Source organism: Peromyscus californicus, unplaced genomic scaffold, assembly GCF_007827085.1.
Source record: "Peromyscus californicus insignis strain IS unplaced genomic scaffold, ASM782708v3 Scaffold_4__1_contigs__length_199733344, whole genome shotgun sequence".
NCBI classification, from domain to species: domain Eukaryota; kingdom Metazoa; phylum Chordata; class Mammalia; order Rodentia; family Cricetidae; genus Peromyscus; species Peromyscus californicus.
Window position 1 is genome coordinate 85,853,656 of NW_026294562.1, and position 21,737 is coordinate 85,875,392.

General features: G+C 45.3%; 1 protein-coding gene across 1 annotated transcript in view; it reads right to left on the minus strand.

The window, feature by feature from the left end:
* Positions 1 to 2,751: 2,751 nt before the first annotated feature.
* The window catches only part of Xylt1 (xylosyltransferase 1), a 300,160-nt gene continuing 281,174 nt past the window's right edge, over positions 2,752 to 21,737 (minus strand). Inside the window, exons 10-12 of the mRNA XM_052714005.1 lie at positions 20,478 to 20,673; positions 14,820 to 15,153; positions 2,752 to 9,495 (exon numbers count right to left, since the gene is read on the minus strand). Coding sequence (XP_052569965.1) covers positions 9,173 to 9,495; positions 14,820 to 15,153; positions 20,478 to 20,673 — 853 coding nt within the window. The 3' untranslated portion in view covers positions 2,752 to 9,172. The remainder of the gene's footprint in view (positions 9,496 to 14,819; positions 15,154 to 20,477; positions 20,674 to 21,737) is intronic.

Here is a 21,737-nt window from a genome sequence, read left to right on the forward strand (position 1 = left end):
GAGGCAATACCTCAGTTGAGGTTCACTCTTCTCAGATGTGTCTGAGTTGAGAAATGAAGTTACTTAGGACACTATGTAAGCCTGACTACTGAGTCTGTTCCCTCATCCAATGTAAAAAAGCCAGATGCACTCACACTCCTGTGAGTAACTCCTCCTCCACACTGAGTGGCCCCTCATCCATGCTTCTGTAAGTAGACACTCCCTCAAGATCCCGTTAGCATCCCGAGTGAACTCATTAATTTACCAAACTGAATTCGGATGGAATCACTCCTTTGGTTTGTTATTGCCTTCTCTATCTGAGACGAATAGACACAGACACAGGCACAGACACAAGAGATAGAGGAGCCTCAGGAAAGGCCAGAGTTCTACAGGAAGCATGGACCCTTCCACTGGAAGTGCAGGTTTCAAAGCTTGATCACCTGGTCAATACCCGGGGTCACTGAAGGGTTGTCTGGGGGGTTCTGCTAAGACAGAACTTTCTGCTCCAACTCCAGTTGGGGTGTTCCTCCAAGTCTCTGATGTTTAAGTCTCTCTATGTTAGGGTTTTAATATGCATACACTTTTATTTAAGAAATGTTTCTGGTAAATAACTCTCCACTTATGCTCATGCAAACAACCATAATTGAACTCAGCAGGTCACGGAGGAGACACATCAGTGTGGGAGGACTAGTTGGGAGAAGAAAGAGGCATAGAGAGGACAATGGGAATGGTTGAAAAGACCAAAGTTCATTACATATGTGTATGAGTAAAAAACACTGTCAAAGAACAAAACAAAGAAAGAAAAAGTGGCTTGTAGCTATTGGTGTGATGGATTTAAACAAAGCCCTGCTGTTCTCTAAGTTCTGGGAGGAATTGGGATATTTACTACATTTCTGCATTTGAAGGAACCTCTGCTCAAATAAATGAGGTAAGAAAAAAATTCTGAGCAGCTTTTCAATGCTGTGCACCAAGAAACCTCATTATTAGAGGTGAAAATGAAGGTTTACTTTCTATTAACCCATGTTTTGACAAGTATCATCAATCAAATGATGAATGTCAACATAGTATTTTGGACAAATGACCTCATGTCTGTAGTATTAATTAAGAAAAATGGGTTCACTTGCTTGTTCATTCATGAAATTGTCACAGAGTGTCCATTTTCTGGACCCCCTGTGCTTAATACCAGAAATAGCAGAATAAAGCAGTGGAGGCGCCTGTGACCCTGACTCTTACAGAGATGTTGGAACTTTGTTATGTTGGAACTTTGTTCTTTCTTTGCAACCAAACCTACTTTTGAGGAAATACCTCTGGATGAAGGAAGGAGATGTTGACAGCAAGAGCAAGTGGCAGCTGCTTGTCAAATGCATACTGGGTCCATTTACCTTCCCCAGTGTGGAGCTGCCCACCCTCTTTCTCCAGTCCAGTTCAGGGAACTGACGCTCAGGCGGCTCTCTGTGTTGACCCTCTGCTCGTCTAACTTAGAAAATTGCTGACTTCTTTTGTTCCTGCTGCTAATGCTTGGATCTCATTACTTGTCTTTGCTTATAACGACCATGAAGCTGAGTCAGAGGGATCTCCTAGCGCATCCAGCTAGGCCTTCCTAGCCCTTGACCATGGCTCTCAGAAACTTCATATGAGCATCCTAAGAATGGAAGGACTGGTCCCCATGGCTTGCTCTTGGTTCTGGACATGATTATGAGTGGCTTCAGCCATCTTGTTCTCTACAGCTTTGCCTATGAATGAATTGAAGAAGCTATGACTCAGTTTTCTTAGGGAACAGCATAATTTCTAGTGCTGGGTGGATTTGAGGTAAAGTTAACTGCCACAGCAAATACATTAAAATGTTTCTGGGGCAGATGGGAGCCAAGATGGATTGATCCCTGGAACTCCTTGGTCAACCATCCTAGCTGAATTAATGGACTCTAGGCTCAATGAGAGATCTTGCCTCAAAAAATGTGGAAAGCAACTGAGCAAGACACCCATTGTCAATCTCTGGCCTAGCATACCTGCATTTATACCCACATGAACATGTGTATACACCTTGTGCCCCCAGCCCCATGGGTTTCTTTTCATGTCATTGCCAAAAGTGGTGACTAAGGTCAGGTGAAATTTCATGTCTATCCAGGGTCCAGGGCTCCTGCTGCGTTAGGGCTCTGCCTCCTTGATGTTGCTGTGATGTCTCCCCAGAAGGCACTAGAATAGGACAAGCCAGTGACTGCACCAAATCAAGATAATTGGAAGCATCTGAGTTGAGTAGGGAACAATGGAGAGAGAAGACAGGACTAGACCGGTCCTAAGCCCATTTCCCCAGCTTCCTGTTGACTGAAAGTTGGCCATGTGGTCACAGGGAAGGGTAAGGCAGTCTGGAGGATGTGGAACAGGCTGTGTGCTGAAGAGGGCATCAGTCTTGCTCCGAGTCCATCCAGGACCTAGCTTCTAGGTGGATATTAAAACTACTGTTTCACAGGACAGCTTCTTATCCCTGTTCTCTGCAAGTAAGTGTTTAAAATGATATTCTTTTGCCCTAGCTAGAGGAAACACTTCCAGGAGGGTGCTGTTTATCCATTGGGGAGTTGACAGCAACCTTTAAGGGGAGTGTCCTCATGTCCCAGCTCATGTCTATGTTCTCAGCATCCTTCCAGTTGGTGTCAACTTTCAGGAGTACCCTAGCTGAGACAGCCAATTAATATAGTACCAGATGATGGCATAGGGCACGGGAGAGAATGCAAGGTTGTGTGAGGGTGCCGAAATTGCTGAAAAGTAACCATAAAATGAGATTCCGTAGACACTTTTTTTTTTATTTTAAAATTCTGCATCTGAAAACACAGTATAGCAGAAAGCGTCTATGTACACCTGTGGTGTTTTTGGTATAATACAGTATTTAATAATCCACTGTTTTCTGCAAAAAAAATGTTGCTTTGTTGGACAGAAACAAATTCCCCTAGACAGAAATACAGCTAAGGCACAATTTTGTTGTTGTTTTCTACCATGTGAAAACAAAGGAAAGAGGCAGATGTGGGCGGGTAACACAGTTGTTTGTGAGACTTGGACTCTACCTTGATGAGAAGTATTTGGATGAGTAGAACTTTGATTATTGGTCAACTTCAGATAGTTTAATATTTCTTAAAATACTCCTTTAAATAAATAGCAAAATATCGACATCTTTCAGCGTGTGCCATGTGAACTCACTCTTATTTTTTTAAACTTTTATTTACAGATTCTCTCTTTTTTTTAAAATCAATACATTACAAAATATTTCTGTACAGTTTTATGCATATTATGATCTATAACAAAATAGTTATTTTTAAAAACTATATCACCACATGTCTTTGAAAACAAAGAAGGAGGCAGTAATAACGTATCTTGAGGCCTCTAAAACAAACATCTGGACAAATGCTACTGACAAAGTAAGAGTCTTTTCTTTTCCTTTAAAAGAAAAGATAAATGGATAAAGACAATTGCGCTCAATACCAGTGAATTTCCTATGAAAACCCTGGGGTTGTCTTTGGCCTCCATCAGCACTGGAGTGATGGAAGGGTTCAGGGTGGAGTCCAAAGGAGTGGGTGGACCATCCCTTCAAGAACATGACCCATCCACTGGGAATATTTAATGCTGTCACTTTCCAGGCAAGAAGGATGAAGAGATAAACTGAGAAATGCTCCTGATTTACCCTTGAATGAAGTACCTAAAGTCACTGGGTCTTGGAGGAAGGGGAGACTGGAGTGAGCATCCTGCTGGTGATGCCAGCCCACTGCCACAGCAACATGTTTAGAGGTGCTTCGGAGCTGCAAGAGCCCCCAAGACTTCATTTTGCCCATAGGAAAAATATGAGAACATTTTTCTTAAAGACGACATTTAAGCTATTCCTAGTGCATCTGCAGACTACAGATTGGCAGTCCCTTTGCTCAGGAGGCCGCCACACACGCAGGCTTCAAGATGCTCTCTCTTCTGTGATGGTGGGGGAAATTAGAGGGGGAGGATGTCAGCTTTCCAAAAATAATTTTAAGGCCACATTTCAAAAAGGAGAAACCTAAGGCTTTTTGGAGGAGTGGGGATGAAGGTGGGAGGTAGGAGAAAAATGCAGAAAGGAGAAGATGGCACTGGGAGCCGGGGAGGGAAGAGGCAGTGCCTGCTTCCTAGTGATGTCCATAGGCCTGGGCTGTGAGAATATTCCCAGCCACGTGAGGGGAGAAGAGAGGCCACTTTCTCCCTGTGTGGGGCTTGGCAAGAACAGAACCAAAGACAACAGGAGGGGTAGACACAGGTGGTGGGTAAAGCCCTCTTCAGTCTTAAGAGGGTCCTATAGAACATCTTGCTCATAAGGTAAAACAAACAAACACAGACAAACAAACAAACAAGCCCAACTAAAACTTATACAAGAAAGGGCGAGAAGGAGAAGGAGACAGACAGGGAGAGGGAGGAAAGGGAAGGGAGGAAGAGAGAGAGAGGGAGGGACGGAGGGAGGGAGGGAGGGAGGGGGGGAGAGAGAGAGAGAGAGAGAGAGAGAGAGAGAGAGAGAGAGAGAGAGAGAGAGAGAGAGAGAGAGAGAGAATTTGCATAGATTTTACATTCAGCTCCAGCACACTAGCCACCTTCGTTCCACCCTACCCCCAGGTAAACTTCTCAGCAGACATTGAGGTAGTGCCTGGGGTTGACCCTCGGGCAACATAAGGTAACTGAGGCAGAAGCAAAGAAGACTACTTGTGAGCCAGCACAGCCCCACATGGTTTCTGAAGAACCTTCCAGCACAGTGGCAGCATGGCAACTCAGATGTGGACTTTGGAGCTGGTCTGAGTGCTCCCCAGCCTCATCTCATGGATGTGGACTTTGGAGCTGGTCTGAGTACTCCCCAGCCTCACCTCATTGATGTGGACTTTGGAGCTGGTCTGAGTGCTCTCCAGTCTCTTCTCATGGATGGCACTGTGGCCATCTCCACTTGGTTTGATGGAATGCCAGGAGGTGGGGACCTGGGCACACTAGGGTCTCTCTGTGTCTGAGGCAGCACCCCAGACTCCAGATTGCATTCTCTCCTCTTCAGCACAGATCAGAGGAGCCCCATGAGCCAGCCCTCCCACAGATGACAAGTTTTCTGAGAAGGGGCTGACTAAGCAGAAACCTCCATTCTCCCACAGTCCAGGGTGAGCTCCCCTCTTTGCACTTTTAACCATGACTCTTTCCTCCCCTACTGTCTGAACTCTCCCTCATTTCAAACCACTTTTCCAGAGACAGGACTTGGCCTGAGCACAATTATGGAAGTTTACTTTTCTGCCCACATCCTTGAAAAACAAAACAAAACAAAACAAAACAAAACAAAACAAAACACAATAATTTGGGCGGTGATGACACACACCTTTGATCCCAGCTCTCAGGAGGCAGAAGCAGGTGGATCCCTATGAGGTTGAAGCCATCCTGGTCTACAGAGTGCATTCCAGGACAGCCAGGGCTACACAGAGAAACCCTGTCTCAAAAAACAAAAATCAAAAGGAAAATGAAAGAAAAAGTAGGCAACAATGAAAAACTAGATTCCTTATTAAACAAAGCAGAAGTGAACAAACAGAAGCTGGCTCTCTGGCTTCCCTTACCAGCGGGAAGACTCCACTGTTGAGTTGTACCTTCTCTCTCACTTTCACAGGCTGGGAGCCCACAGCTGCCCTTCTTACTGGAGGGGTCATGTGCATGCTAGTAAGACCACGCTCCCCACTACTCCCTTTTGTCTTCCACCCATGATTTTACTCATCTCTGCTTGTGTTCTGGACCGCATTTTGCTTTTATGACCCCTACAAAAGAGTTCCTCTGGCCTGCCAGGCCTTCTCGGCGTGCTCACGCTGACTGGGTTGATGCTAGTTTCCAGTCTATCCTCAATGCTGTCAGCAACTGCTGATCTGACCCCTTATGAACTTGGCTGTACATGGTGTCTTCTTCATGTTCCACACTTTGTGGTCCTTGATTGCTCTTCTCTGTTAAGGAATGTCTTGGCAGAGAGGTCACAGTTTCAGTCAACATCCTCTTCTCTATCTATAAACCAAGTAGCCAGAAGGAGGCATGCTCCTCAATACATCCAAAATAGCAACAAACTCCTTTGGAGTGTGTGGGCATGTGCATGCCTGCATGTGAGCGTGCATGCCCGTGTGTGTGTGTGTGTGTGTGTGTGTGTGTGCGGGGCTGGGTTTATACCTTCTAAACTCAATTTCAATTAAAAACGTTAAACCAACATTGAGAAATGAAACCAGGAGGCCTCTGATCTCCATCAGAAAGGACCTTTAGGAAGGAAAGGGCTGCATCACTAGAGCAAGGGGGCATTCATTGGGAATTGTCCCATTCCTTCTCAGAGATGACTGCTTTCTGCAGAGCCCAGGAAGTAAGCTTTGGGATGGGTAGCTAGCAAATGGCATAGAGAGGTGCTATCTAAAACCCTTCTCCCCATAAGGGATGCCCAACTTTCCTCTCAGCCTTCCAAACTATCTAGGACCCTGGTCAGCAGTCAAACCCATGGCTTCTTGCTTCTGCAGACTGCAGACTTAAAGGTTCCTATAGCTGATGGCTGTGTGCTTCCAAAACCCTTAGGCAGCCACCTCCCAAGGCTGTTGTTTCACCCATGGCCTCCAACAAGCACATTGTTTTCAGCAGGAAGACATCAACAAATAAGGATTTAAGCCACTTTCCATGGGAAAACATCTTTTCTTAAATTATGATGAACTTGTTTTAAATTCTCCATTTTTAAAAAACTAAAAGCACTATCTGTGAAAATAATTTTATGGGTCCAAAACAGAGGAAACAAATACCCCAAATTAGTTGTGGTGAGTGAGGAAGAAGCTGGGGATACAAAGTCAGCTTTGCCCTTCCCAACTAGTTCCAGTATGGAAAATGTCATTGAGTGTCACTGGGTCTCATAGTCTGTGACTCCCAGGGACCTTCCAGGACAGAATACACAAATCTCTAGCAGAAGATGGGTAAGAGGGGGACTCCCAGAGGTTTCACAGTCCCAGGGAAGCTTTGACCAAGGCAAAGACTGGAGGCATTGAGAGAATGGGATTCCAGGCTCAATGTTCCCATGTGTTTGTAAAACCAGTGTAAATTCTATGGGTTTTTTGAGAAAGCTACCTGATGGTTCCACGACCAGCAGACAGTAGCTACCTCCTGAGCTCTCCTGGCTGGGTCCCCAGCCCTCCTCCTAAGAGCAATCACTCTTAGAAGGATTCTGTCTTCCTCTGCTAGGGAAGCTTGTGCTCATGGTTAAACTGGTCATGAGAAGCCCGATGTGTAGAGCAACTGGGTGGACCTAGAGTTTTACACTCAGCACACTTCTCCCCCAACCCAAGCCATAAGCCCACCACATCCTTGTCTATGGGGCAGGGGTCAGAGTAAGGGTTGGTACTCAGGCATTCCAACATTTTTTTGAATTTAGAGGGACAGATGAGACCAACATCCTGTGCAAAAGGGAGGTTCCAGCCATCCACATGGGTCAACTTCCTGACAGTTATGGCACTGGTTGAAACTCTGCCATGGTATCTGACACCCCAGCTTTGTTCTAAGAACCAGAAGGGTGTAGGGTGGACACTGAGAGATAGAAACAGTGAAAATGAGAGAGAAAGGCAGGCAGACCAGGGAAGATAGGGAAGGGGGAGCCTTTTGTGAATAAAGGCAATTTTAGTTAGTAAGATAACATAATTGACAAGCTGCAAAAAACAGCACCTACTAATTAGTCATTGACTAAAACATATAAATAATAAATACCAAGGGTCTCTTCTCTGTGCCTGCCATGTTAGATGGGGAAGGGGCTGTGCACTGGATGCACCGTCAAGGTGGACTTCAGTACCTTCTTATCCATGCTGGGAGAGATATAAGGATGGACACAACTTTCCCCAGAGAACTTTGTCTTTTGGGGTACTCAATGAGGAAGCAGATGCTCTTCCTCAATGCCCTCCCCAGAATACACATGGCATGAAAACCCTTGGGTTTCTGGTACTCAAGCAATATGAATAACACTAATTTTTGAACCACCTTCCCTATTTTGAAACTCAATCTTCCTTCTATGTGGTTTAGCCAGACCGAGCCTGTTGGCACCCTAGGCGAGGAAGGGTATGAAATGAAGGACCCGATCTGAAATGTTTGTTCCTGGGTGAAATAAGTCTGATCCATGCAGTTTGGTCACAGTCAACAGCACCAAGTGCACAGTTCACAAAGGTTTGGGGTACCTGACCTCAGAACAGAAGGAGTGCCTCTGTGTTGCCATCTAGCTTAGAAGCTTGGGTCCAAGGAACCCCCCTTGGAGATTCAGAGCCTTGGTTCTCTGCTGCTCCCCTTTCAGTACCAAAGAGACCACAGTAGCTGTCTCCCAGCCCAGGAGCAGGTAGGAGAATTGAAACTCCAGCTCTCTATGTTTTACCCTGTTCCTGCTACCAGTTGTGACAGCCTTGGAAGAGGCTGACCTGGACAGATGGCAAGTTGGCAGTCACATGTCTGGGGAACCTTGGCCACGTCACATCAAAAGGCTTTCCTGAACCTCTCTGGTTTGCAGGGAAAATAGCTCACTGAGCGGCAACAGGAACCTTGGAATTCTCCCACATCTCCGCCTCCCGGGGAAGGCCAGGAGCGTGGCCACCAGCAGCTTGCTACTTTTAGCATGGGCACAGGGTTTCCCAGCCATAGAAATCAAGAGATAAATGGAAGGGCCAGGATGTAGATCCCACCCTTGGTCAGGGCAGTGCTTGTCTAACTGGCTTAAACAGAGCCCTTGGGTTCAGAAGAGGTACCTTGGAGATGCCCTTGGAGAAAGCATCACCTGGTGGGCTGAGCTGCGGGAAGGAACCTCACACAACTCAGCTTCAACCAGAGCAGCCTAGATTTCATCCTGATCTTGCACTTCCACCTCTGACTGTGCTGAGTAAACAAAGTTCTGCTGCTCAAAATAAAAGCTGAAAACTCACTTGTAAGGGGACAAGTGCAGGCCATCGGAGGGAGAGAACAGGAGCCTGCAGGACTGAGAAGCAACCGGAAGAGGGGAGACCACTGTGGCCCTGGGGCTGAGTCACCTACTCCAGAGGCCAGCTTGACAAATACAGGCTGACCCTTCTCTGGCCTCCAAACCCTCTCTTCATCATTCTACAGTCAGCAGAGATCCTTGTACAAAAGGCAACCCCCATACAAGGGAGGAGGCCGGGATTGAGGCTCCATTGGTCACGTGTGGCCACTGCTACCTGAGCCGGCCATCGGGCTTGACTGCACCCAGCTCTGATTTGGGGTCAGGGCTGAAGGAGCTCCAGGCTGTCTGGCTACAGGTCTGCATGACTGGGCAGGCGGTGGGGCCTGTGGCACAGATGTCCATGGCAGTCCAAGTCCCGCCCACCAGCGAGTCCAGCCAGGCTTCTAGTGCTGTCGCAGTGGAGGCTGCATTCTTCCGGGCCTGCTCCACTTGGGCAGGATTGATGGGCAGGCTGAGGACCGGGTTCAGACTCTGGAAACTCTGCTCCATGTAGGCACTGTGAGGTGGCCCATTGTGCAGCTTCAATGCCTCCTCTGAAAGCCAAAGGAAACAACGAGGTGTTTAAAAGAGTTATCAACCAGGTATCTACTTACTGTGAACCAGTGCAACAAGGTACACCGGGCATCAGCTCCCTGAACTCACTGGACAATCTCATGTATGCAGGGCATGGCACCTTTACTTACTAACACACAACTTATTGGTTATCTTCAGTTGTCCAGACATTTATTGATTAAACAATATATTCTTTCAAGATTTATTTGTTACTTTTATTTACGTGCAGTGTGTGTGTATGTGCGTGCATGCGTGTGTGTGTGTGTGTGTGTGTGTGTGTGTGTGCGCGCGCACGTGTGCATGTGTATGGAGGTCTGCTTCTCCCAGGGCAAGTGCCTTTACCCACTGAGCCATCTCAATACCTTATTATTTTTGAGACAGGTCTCTTACTCAATCTGCAGCTCATCTGTCCAGTTATGTGGTTTGGTGCTGAGCTCCAGGGATCAACCTGCTCGGCACCCAGCACTGAGGTCTCAGGTGCATGTCTCTACACCTGGCTTTTTATGTGGCTGCTGAGGATGCAAACTCAGGCCCCCCCTTGCTTGATGACAAACATGTCACAGACTCAGCTACCTTCCCGATCCCACAACACTTAATTTTCAGCATCTGCTTTGTACTAAACCTCTCTGATATGAAAAGTGATGGATGATTTATTTCTTAGGCACAGATGTGCTAAATGTAGTGACTAGCTTCTGTGCTAGATGGTGGGATGAACCAGATAGCCAGAGAGGTGGGGCTACAGTGACACCCAAATACACCAGGTTCAGAGTGGAGAAAGACTGTCAATGACAAGGAAATACACGAGCCGGTAATGAAGGTCATTTCAAGTAGTGATGAACGTCACAAAGGTGATAAGCAGGAAACTGAGTCCAGCATAGTATGGGCCTTCAGCCAAATCCAGCCCACCTTCTGTTTTTGTAAAGTTTCATAGGAACACTGCTCTGCCTGCTTGCTGATGCATTCTCCACTACTGCTCTGGAATGCTAGCGAATGTGTGTAGTTGAGACAGAGGCAGTATATTTTCTAAAAAGCTGAAAATACTCACTATGTATCATTTATGGGAAATGTTTACTATGCTCTGGCTTAGAGAATAGTCTGGGATAGGCAGGGAAGACTTTCCTGAGGAGATGACATTGGAATGAAGTATTGATTGATATGTGTAAGGCCAGAGAGGAGAATTCCAGGTAGAGGGAACAGCAAAGGTGAAGCCTCATTACCAAATCACACAAGTAATGGTTGTTGGAGCTAGAACATGAACCCAAGTCTGTTGGCCTCAAAGCCAAGGCATGGTTGCCAAGTGACTGCCATGAACTCTGGAGAAGCTGCAGATTCTTGCTTCCCTGGCAGCCTGGTCCAAAGGATGGGCATGTGAACTCAGTACTGCAAAGTGGTCCTTGGAAGCATGCAGTGTGGGCCAGAGTGGGGTAGGGTGCCCTTTTAACAGCTCTGACTTGTTGATCACCTCCTGGATGTCAGCCTTTCTGCCTGTGGGATCTAGCTGGGCTGAATGGCCTCAAGACCCAAATCCCACATACAAGGTGTGTGACTTCTGACTTGTGTCCTAGTTTCCTCATTGATAAGATTGTGGGGGGATGCCTCCTGTGGACTCTGAGGGTAATGCATTGACTGTTATTAGTTCATGATCCCATCACTCAGAAAACGATAGGGCTGGTTTTATCTCATTCATTTTATAGATGAGGAAACAGATGGCATAGTCATTTCAATCCAGAGTGGTCTGACTCCAAAGGTGTGCTGTCCACCACGATGCTCTATGCGGGTTCAACCACGAGCTCACCACTAAGGCAGGGTTGTTATCTTTTTATTTTGGCACCAGCTTTATGAAGGCTTGTTGTCCCTATATATGACAAATATGGCCACTCAACCTGGCACCAGTTAGTTAGAACCATAGGAGGCTTGGTTACAAATTCAGAGTTTGTAATCAAAGCCAGGGACATACAAGAGGACTGTTGAGTCTTCTTCAGGTTAAAGGGAGGACAAAGAAATCATAAGAGTTTGGGGGTGAAGGAGACAAACAAGGTGTGTCCTATTTGAAGAGGTTCTTATTCTTAGTCAAATTAAACTTCAATAAATTAGGTTTTGGCCATAGCCAGGATACTGGAACACAGGGTTGGTAGCACCAGCAGGATGTGCCAGGAGAACAGGGCCTTCTGTCTTTGGTACATGTCCTAACTTCTCTATGAGAGTCTCTTTGTGCTTCTACCCTGCAGAGGTAGGAGCAGGTAATCAAGGCTGAAAAAAGGCAGGATAATCCAAAGCAAAAGGAACAGCTAATAGACATTGAATATTGGGAGCAAAATACTGTGTTTGATGCATGAAGAAAAAAACACTTTATGAGAAATGAGGTTAATGTGGGAAATGGCATTACGGCATCAGCTCGGAGGTTTGCCTCCATAATTAAATTTTCCTCAATTCCACCTCATCAGATTTCTTGAGATTACTGGGGATGCAACAATAGCAAATTACTCAAGATGAATCATTTCTCAAATTGCATTACTCCCACCTCAGTGTTCCTCGTCTCATTAACAAATACAATTACTGCCAATAGGAGAACTGTTTCCTCCGGGGTATAACTGACCCCAAGGTCTTTCTGGGAATGGTGGGAACAGGTCCTGACTCCCTGGAAATCACAGAAGGAAAAATGGAGAGACTAGGACCATTAGCAGGGTCCAGGGCTTCTCTCTTGGGATGCGTGGATTGAGAGCATCTTTTGCACTGTCCTACACAGTACTTGAGGCAGGGAGGATGTGTGATTCCCATCTCCCTTATTCACACTTGGCTTTTAGATCTTCAGGGATGCAATGGGTGCCCCATGAAGGAACACTTGAAGACATTAAGTAGATAGGCTCTGCCTTGGCTGATTCTGGAACGAAGGCCCAGGCTTCAATCTCAGGAAAATACCAGGTATCTAGATATTGGCTTCTTCAGCACAAAGACTTAGCAAGAGCTATCAGAATTCACGCCAAGCCCCTATTTTCAGGATTGCAGGCACCTATCCCACATCTATGCCTTCCTGGCCCTCATTATCAGTATAGCACTTGGTGCCTGCCAAGAATGCTTCCCACTTAGCAGGACTGTCATGTGTATCTAGATCCCGGGCGTGTGTTGTGTAACACGCAGATGGACAGTTCAGATACCGATCCCTCTCGGTTTCTCAGGGAAGTTCCTGGGGAAAATTGTGTGTGTGTGTGTGTGTGTGTGTGTGTGTGTGTGTGTGTGTGTGTGTGTGTTGACCACGCCCACATTGCTCTTCCTGTCATCATTCCTTAAGCAACATGCCACAGCTGTGTGTATACATCCGTATTGTATTAGGCATTAAGAGACATCTAGAGATGATCTACTGTAAACGGGAGAATGTGCATAGGTTATGTGCAAAAACTGTGCCCTCTTCTAGAAGGGACTGATAAACTTGCAGTTTTTAATAATCAAGGAAGAATCTGGAACCAATTCTATATAGACACTGAGGGGTGTTTGTACTGGGAGTCTCAGAAATCCTGTTTCTATGAGACTGTCTCGTGAGCCTGGGCACATGTAATTTCATGTTCCAGAATCTTCCTTGTAGCACTTTCTGTAACAATGTCATCATCAGACAACATAAGGTACCATGTCCAGTAAGGAACAGCCTAGAGCTCTTTGACTGTGGAATCCCTGTGGCTGGCAACTTGCACACACTGACTGAGAAAGCTACAATTTCTGTTTGGTACAGAATGTACCATGGCATTCTAACCATGTTTCTGTGCTTTAAGACACATGCTTGTGTTTATGATTTAAAAGGCTGCAAATAGATGTTAGAAAGATGTTCTCTAACTGTCCACAGTGGTCACATCTGAAGGGTAAGAATTTAGCCAAACAAACAAAACAAAAAAAACCCAAGATTTTGTTGACAAAAGAAGGTGGAGGAAAAACAGAAATTCAAGCGTAAACCCTTTGCTTGGAATAAAAACAAGTGGGCCATTAGGGGTCAAGTGCCCCTCTCTCTGTCCTCCATGCATACTGTGAAGCAATGGCCAGAGGCATATGTTAGCAACTGCCTTTCTGTTTTAGCTTCCTGCTGAGACATTAATCCTGAAATACTTAATACATTGCTGACTTTCCTAGTTTTGAAACTTAAATGAAGTAATCTTAATTATGGCTTGCTTATTGATCGGTTTTCCTCATTCATCATGCTTTACAGTTGCATGTGGCTAGCTAGCCTTTACTGCTGTCTCCACTACATGAGACTCTACTGTGTAAGCAGACTATATACTATTCTTTTGTGTGTAGAAACTTATGGATTGTTTGTGGTCCTGTGTTCTATGAACAATTCTGCTATGATTCTTTCCTTTATTTCTGCTTGAGCCTATACCTAAGTGTGGGACTTCTGTGTGGTAGGTGTGTGTATATCCAATATGAGAAGGGGTTCACCCATCCCACAAACTCATCCTACATATTCATCTCTCAGGAGCCTTGGCTATATGCCCATGCATCTCTGACCTGCCCTATGACACTGCCCAACTGTCACAAGCACACATTTATTTCCCACTTTGGAACTGCTTTTCGTTTCTATATTTCATTATTATCTCTCATTATTAACAAGGGAAAGGTTTTTTATGTTATACACGTGTAGGGGAATTTATACTTTCTCTTTCCTTCCCTCTCTCTTCTATAGCTGCCAATGGCAGTCACCGTCTTCAGAGGATAAATGACTGATATTCAAGCCTCATGGTCTCTGTCCCAGCTGTTGGTGTTGGCCACCAAAGCCCCAAAGCAGACATAGGCATGATGTCCACAAGTGCTCATGACCGGTTCTTGTGAGATGTCTACAAAGACCAAAAGTGGCCATATTTGACTGGGGCTCATAGTCTGCCAAACTCTTGTTTATGAGATTTTTTAGTGTATTTTGGGGAGCAAATATTTTCCACCAGTGTGTGGCTTCTCCTTTTTACTTAGGGTATCACATTTTCTATGAGCAGAATTCCAACAGTAATTATTATTTTCTAAACCACCAAGAAGCCATGCTAAAACTCAGTGTGTGCCTAGGATTAGTCCCCATCTTGTCTTAAATATGAGCAAAGCCTTGTGGAAGTCCAGTGGGCCCACAGCTGATAAATACTCACACAGATGGCTTTGCCTCTGTGCACAGAGAAGGAATGAGCAAGTTCTATAGGGTAAACAAGTAGAGAAAAAAAATCCCAAATGGGGAAGTGTTGCTGTTTGCAAGGCAGCCCCATGCTCCATGTTGGGCATGGGATCCCTGGGGTCCATGAGGATGGATGCTCTCCTCTGTAAGGACTCTGAGAGTACTCACCTGGTTTGATGGGCTGCTTGTTGGAGAAGGTCAGAGGTGCGACAAGGAATTTGGTCTCTGCAACCGGCACCCAGTGATGGAGAATTTTTACTGTCCAGACCCCAGGCCTCAGAGGCAGATTCAAAGGGGGTTTGTAGTGTGTGAATTCCGCAGTGGATTCGATCAGGATATCATAGGTGGCTGCGATGACATTGACAGGATCCACCCAGATAACAGTCACAGTCACATTGGGCCCCTTTCCCCATTTCTGCATCCCAACGGGCTCATCCATGGGCCCCAAGAGACCGCCGAAGTTCCGGAACAGCCTCTCTTTGGCATCCCAATCAGTGCCAACCTGAAACAGGAAAACAAATCCTGAAACCACTGAGTCCCAGGAAGGTCCATAGTTACACTTACCCATTTCACTGATGAGGAGACTGAGGCTCCAAGTCACCTGGGACTCATGGAACTTCTGCTCAGGTTGGGACTCCAGGGCACCAGCACCCCGCTGTGCCAAGACCATGCTGTGTACTTTGACTCTAAACGTTGAACCAATGAACTGGATGCGAGTGTGAATAAACACTGTCTGGTGTGCTATTCCAAGTAATAGCCTGCCACTCAGCTGGTGAGACTGGGCTCCTCTTGGGCCTCTGCTTCCACAAGTGGCACACCTGCATTTGGTGTGGTCCTTATGCATAAGGGTGGAGGCCCGACTTTGGCTTCTCCAAAGCATTCTGCTCTGGACCTGGGAGACGGGACATGCCTTACGTTCACTCTTCCCATGCACCACCTGAATGGCTGCATGGCAAGCCTCTGGGCTTTCCTCCTTCTACTCTGTCACCTTCAAGCTACTCTGCATTCAGGAATCAGGGAGCTGTCACATGCTGCTTCACTATTCAGGACTTCTTACTGTCCCTGGGTCTGCACTAACCCCTCACTATGGTCCCCAAGTGTTCCTTCCCTCCACCACCATCTACCTATCCTGCTCCATATGTGCCTTCTTCCAGGCCTTTTAACTTACCAAGCCACCCCTCCTCATCTCTGAATGGAATGCCCTACCTCCTCACACCTTTTCATAGCCAGCCCTTTATCTGAGAGGTATCCTTACGACTCCCCGAACACCTTAACACATCACCCCCCTCTGCTGTAATGTAAGCCTGTGAGAAGACAGCCTGCTCTGTGTGGATCTCAACTCTTCTATGGTGCTCAAGCAATGCTTGCTCAATAAGTAAACAAATTGCTTGGCAAGAAAGTGAATTAGCAACATAGATCCTTGGCTATGTTGATGGTTTAGATCAAATTAAATGAGAAGGTCTTCTTACTAAAAAAGGGGGGTGCTCCCTAAGAGGAGTGACTTAGTGTTTCTGACATGTGCACATAGGTATGTCGGTGGCAGACACTGAACACAATGTAAAGCTGTGCTCTCTCTCTCTCTCTCTCTCTCTCTCTCTCTCTCTCTCTCTCTGTCTCTGTCTCTGTCTCTGTCTCTCTCTCTCTCTCTCTCTCTCTCTCTGTGTGTGTGTGTGTGTGTGTGTGTGTGTGTGTGTGTGTGTGTGTGTGTGTGTGTGTTTGTGTGTGTTCACATGTATAGGTTGAGGTGAAGGTGTGGCTATACAAGTCCACTGGAAAAGTTGCTGTACATGCACAGCAAACAGTAACTGAACTTCTTTCTCTGTGTTCTTGCCTGGAATCACTATGTCCACTCTTCACCTAGGACACACAGTTCCACGTCAACACCAAAGGCTCGCACTGGCCAGGCATGAAGTGGAGCATCTGCATGTACCTGCTCATGTGATAGTCTCATCTGTGAAGAGGAGAACTTTGTCACTATTCTCAGTGTGCAGATGAAATTGATGCTCAGAGTTAATATCTTGTTGTGCGAGTCCAAGAAATCTACTAGTAATGGATCATCTATTTGTCTGTCCATCCATCCATCCATCCATCCATCCATCCATCCATCCATCCATCCAACTGTCCATACTTCTACCCATCCATCCATTTCCTGCCAATATGCACTACCTATTAATTATTTATTTTACAGTATCTATGTCCCATGAAACAATATCTCATGTATATACTATCCCAAATATCATCAACCAAGAAATCCACCCACCCACACATCCATCCATCCACCCATCCATCCATCCATCCATCCATCCATCCATCCATCCACCATGTCTAAATATCTGTGTATTACTCTATCATTTACTGGTCATTCTGTCTGTCTGTGTATCCATCCATCTATTTACCTACCTACCTAGCTACCTACCTCAAACTTGAGCACATACTTAATGATCAGGGCTGAGCAGACAGACTTCTCTTTATAACTATACTCTGGACACCCACTCTTGTAACACTACTAACAAAAAAAAAAAAAGAATGGTCACAAAGTCATGCTGGGGTCATACAGAATGAATTTGTAACTGCTCAGGGAACTCTGAGGAACTTTAGGAACATTTTCTAAAGGAATGGGGGTGGACAGTTACCTGAAATCTGTATTCCCAGAGTCACTTAAGCTGGAGAGTGTGGATGAGCTTGCAAAAAATGGGGCCTTGTCTTAAACCGAGGAGCATGAAGGATATCACATGCCTTCTGCTCGAAGTGTGAGGAGAGGGAGTCTCCCTCTCAGCAGTCCCATCTCTGTCACCTCTGTCATGTCTGTCATCTTCCACATTGCCTTAGTGTGGAAGTCTACAATCATTCGTTGCAAAATGGGCTATCACAGAAGTTTGAATAAATGTTCAAGTTCAAGCCTCCTGTGCTGCTTCCCAGCTCCTAACCCCATCATCATCAACCATGACCTCAACCACTCTCCATCTCATTCATTCACCATGCTCTGGCCTTTCTTCTTCTTCTTCTTTTTCTTCTTCTTCTTCTTCTTCTTCTTCTTCTTCTTCTTCTTCTTCTTCTTCTTCTTCTTCTTCTTCTTCTTCTTCTTCTCCTCCTCCTCCTCCTCCTCCTCCTCCTCCTCCTCCTCCTCCTCCTCCTCCTCCTCCTTCTTCTACATGCCAAGCTTCTGCTCAGAATCTCAGGACATCTGCCTATGCTCTGTTCTCTACTCAGAATGTTCTAGATCTTCCCATGGATGATATGGCTCTTTTACAAGTGTCAGCTTGAACCTGATCTATTTTTAAAAGCATTCCAGAAGAAACCATCCTATTAGAGATTGCCTTCACCAGCCTCCTGAACCTGAGCAACCACACGAATAGATTTCCTTTTGTTCTGAAGTACTTGCCACTAGGTGAACTATTTTTTCTTCACTCACTACTTGTCTGCCTGCCCCAGCAGAATTCAGTTCCATCACAATAGACAGCTTGTCTGGCTCACTGCTGTCTTTCATGAATCTAGCATATTGTAGGTCCTTGGTGAGCACCCTTTTCTCCAATCAATGGCATGGGCCAGCATGCTAGAGAAATCTCTCAGTTGACCATCTGCCACTATAAAAGATCCTGAGACCACGATAATATCAAGGGCACCCTTACACTGTTTATAAGTGGCCCTTTAGGTCTTCCTTCCTTCTTGCTTAGCTCTGTACCTTTGCCATTAAATAAACATGACCAGAAAAGTTCTACACACAAGGTTGGGGCCTCTGCCTCCTGTGCCTGCATTGTTAATGATGGAATTGGTTGTCCTCTCACCAGGGCTGCAGGATTCATAGTGAAAACACTCACAAATTACTAGCCATGTGACGACCAACTATCTCTTGTCACTGCCAGAGGTACCCAGTGACCCAATAGCAGTCTGATAAAGAGGGAAAGCCCAGACACCAGGCATTCATCTCTTTAATGGGACATGAATGTCTTCAATGGGCTACTTGGGACCCCAGAACAGAATCCAACTGGAGCAGCATCTAATTGTACTGCTAACTCAAGTAATTTATGGACCTGGCTGCCATAGCATCTCAGAGCTAGTCAGTTCCCATGGAACCTTCCTTAAAAACATGAGTTTACAAGAAACTCATCCATGCTTGTTTGACAGGGAATCTATTCAGTCATGGGGCAAAGCAAAGAGACAGGCCTCCAGTGAGTGAAGAAGGACCAGCAAGGAAACATAAGCAGGTGAGATTTCTCCCTCATACTCCCAAACTCTCAAGTTCCTGCATATCAAAAGTCACTCTTCAACCTTAACCTGGCACTCAAACCCATTCGTGGGGGTCATGAGGCCCAAGCTCCATCATATTTCCTCTTCCTTCCAGCACTTTCCAGCCCCAGGGACAGTCACATTCATTCAACAGTATTCAGCACCTACTAATGACACGGCTCTTCTACTAAAGATATGTGCAGAGGATGCAGCAGTGAGTGAGAGATAGAGGTCCAGTTTTCTGGTGTACAATCAAGACATGTTCATAAATCAGCAAGATGACATTATAAGGTAAATCCTAAAAGAGGCAATTAAGGAAGTAGTAGGTGTTTAATGTTGCCATTGTGATACAAGGGGCTAGTCAGGGGAGGTGTCTCTGAAGGTGCCTCTTTGGATTTAGATCAGAATGACTGAAAAATAAAAGACTGAAACATATAGGACAACCTGTGAGAAAGCAGTCTAGGTAAAGGGACATGACAAGCTCAAGTCAAGAATAAGGACATCTTGTTTGACAAAGACACAGAAACTGTGAGCAAGAAATAGTGTAGTATTGGACAAGGGTGGAGAGGCAAACAGTAGCCAGATCATGTGGGGTCTTCTGGGCCTGCAGGCAGGGATGATGTGACAAGGATGTACCAGGAAGCCATCACCCAAACCAAAAACATTTCTAAGAGATGATGCTATTGTTATCAGAGGGGAGCAACATTTTATGGATTCATATATCTGCAGTTAGCCTACTCAACCATCTCTGACACTTCTGCTCACCAATATATCCATCCACCCATCTGTTCATACTTCTATCTGTCCATTCATCTACCCATCCACCTGTCCATCCATCCGTCCATCCATCCATCCATTCTATTGCCTACCCTTCCATCACTTATCTGTCTGTCCATCTGTCACCCATCAATCCATCTATCCATTCATATAACCACCTATACTCCCATGCTTCAATCCTCCATCCATTTATTTGACAGTTCATCTAATCACCAATCAGCTCCATCCACCCATTCATCCATCTATTCATTCATTTAAATGGCCACCAGCCCACCTACTTTTAAAGTTTAGGAGCTAGCCCCTGTGGTAGGAAAAAGGGGAAAATAACGGTATAAAATGAAGCATGGAATTTGTGGCCAGTGAGATGTGGAATCAATTTTGTGATTTTCCATGTCTTAGCAGTTATTTAGAAAATAGTTAGACGTCCATAAACCTCACCTAATCCATTAAATGGTACTAATGCCATGACTTCATGAGAAAGCTGCCTTGTTACTGGCTCATTACTAAAACGGGCTTAGAAGAAATCAATGGATGAGATGCAAAAATAAGAGAATAAAATTTGCCTTAAAACAATAGACCATGCTAGGCTGATTCTGTTCCAAGATGTTGACACACTCCTATACCTCTCTGGTTGCATTGTTATAAGATGCTGATTCTGGTGTATGCAACTGGGAAATTGTCTCCAGGAACAGAATAAGCTCATCTTTATGGCTCTACAAACATTCTCTTTCTCAATTTCCAACACTAAGTGTCAGGTGAAGCACAGAGGCCAGCAAGAGAGTGTTAGGAGACAATTAAGACTGACATTCTTTGGCTTCTTACCTCAGAAAACTGAAGCCTGCCAAAGTCACTGGGGGGACTTGCGATCTTGAAGACTTTCTTTGGCATCATCCATGTCTCCAGTGTCTCCAGTTTGCTCACAGCAAGGTTAGTCACATGGTGCTTGATCAGAAAACCTTGGAAACGGTCGGCAAGGAAGTAGAGATGGACAGATGCTGGGTGGCCCATTGGGTAGTACCTACAAACATAGGATCAGGATATGAGGTGTGCAGTGTCACCATGAGGCCCCCACACTTCACAGTGGTCTAGCTCCTACAATAGGCCCTGTTAAGCCAATGTTTACCTTAATCTGCATCAGTCTGAAAGCTGCTATCTATGAATCCAGGGTCTAAGTATTTGCAAATAATTTTTTTTTAACCAGTGATAAATGGAAAACATGCTGACTATAGGAAAGTACAATAAAGAAAAGAAATCACTGCTTTTGATGCCTGTTCCCATAAATAACACCCATTCACAGATATCTATTAAGTGCTGGGTACCAGAGAGTGAAATGATGCCTGAATACTTCTGTTGGTGCCTTTTCCTGTAGCCTTGTTTTCAATGTATGTATTTGCAAACATGTTACCTAGTGGGCTAGCTAATATGTGTATGTGAAGGTGGAGGTACACGCATGTAAAGGCTAACTCTAACCACAGATGTCATTCCTTAGGTGTCTTCCACCTTGTTTTTAAAGGCAGGTTCTATCATTGACCTATCGTTTGTCAAGTGGGTTAGACTAGCTGGCCAGCAAGCCCTAGAGACCTCGCCAGTGCTGGTATAACCAAGCACCTGCCACTATGTCTGGCTTTTTGAATGTGGGTTCTGCAAGACTGTATGTTCTCACACTCATGTGGCAAACACTTTATTGATAGAGACATCTCCCCAGTCTCATGAATATTATGCAGCTGGAATCATAACATATATGCTATGCTTTTGTGCCATTGGACTTCCTGAGCACACTCACATCTCTGAAAATAAGATTGTGTGTTTCTGTGTGGCTAGGAGTGTGTCATGGAACATGGTATGTTATAGAAGCAGTGATCTTTTGATGGATAATAGTAGACTATAAAATATTTGTTATTCTGTTGGAATTCATATTTATTTACCCTGTCTCACACACACACACACACACACACACATACACACACACACACACACACACACACCTCTAAAACTCTTTATCTAGTACCCAAGTTTGTTAGAAACACTGATTTATCTTCTTGTTGTTGTCTTCCTTAAATGGGTGTTGATAACCCCACACTC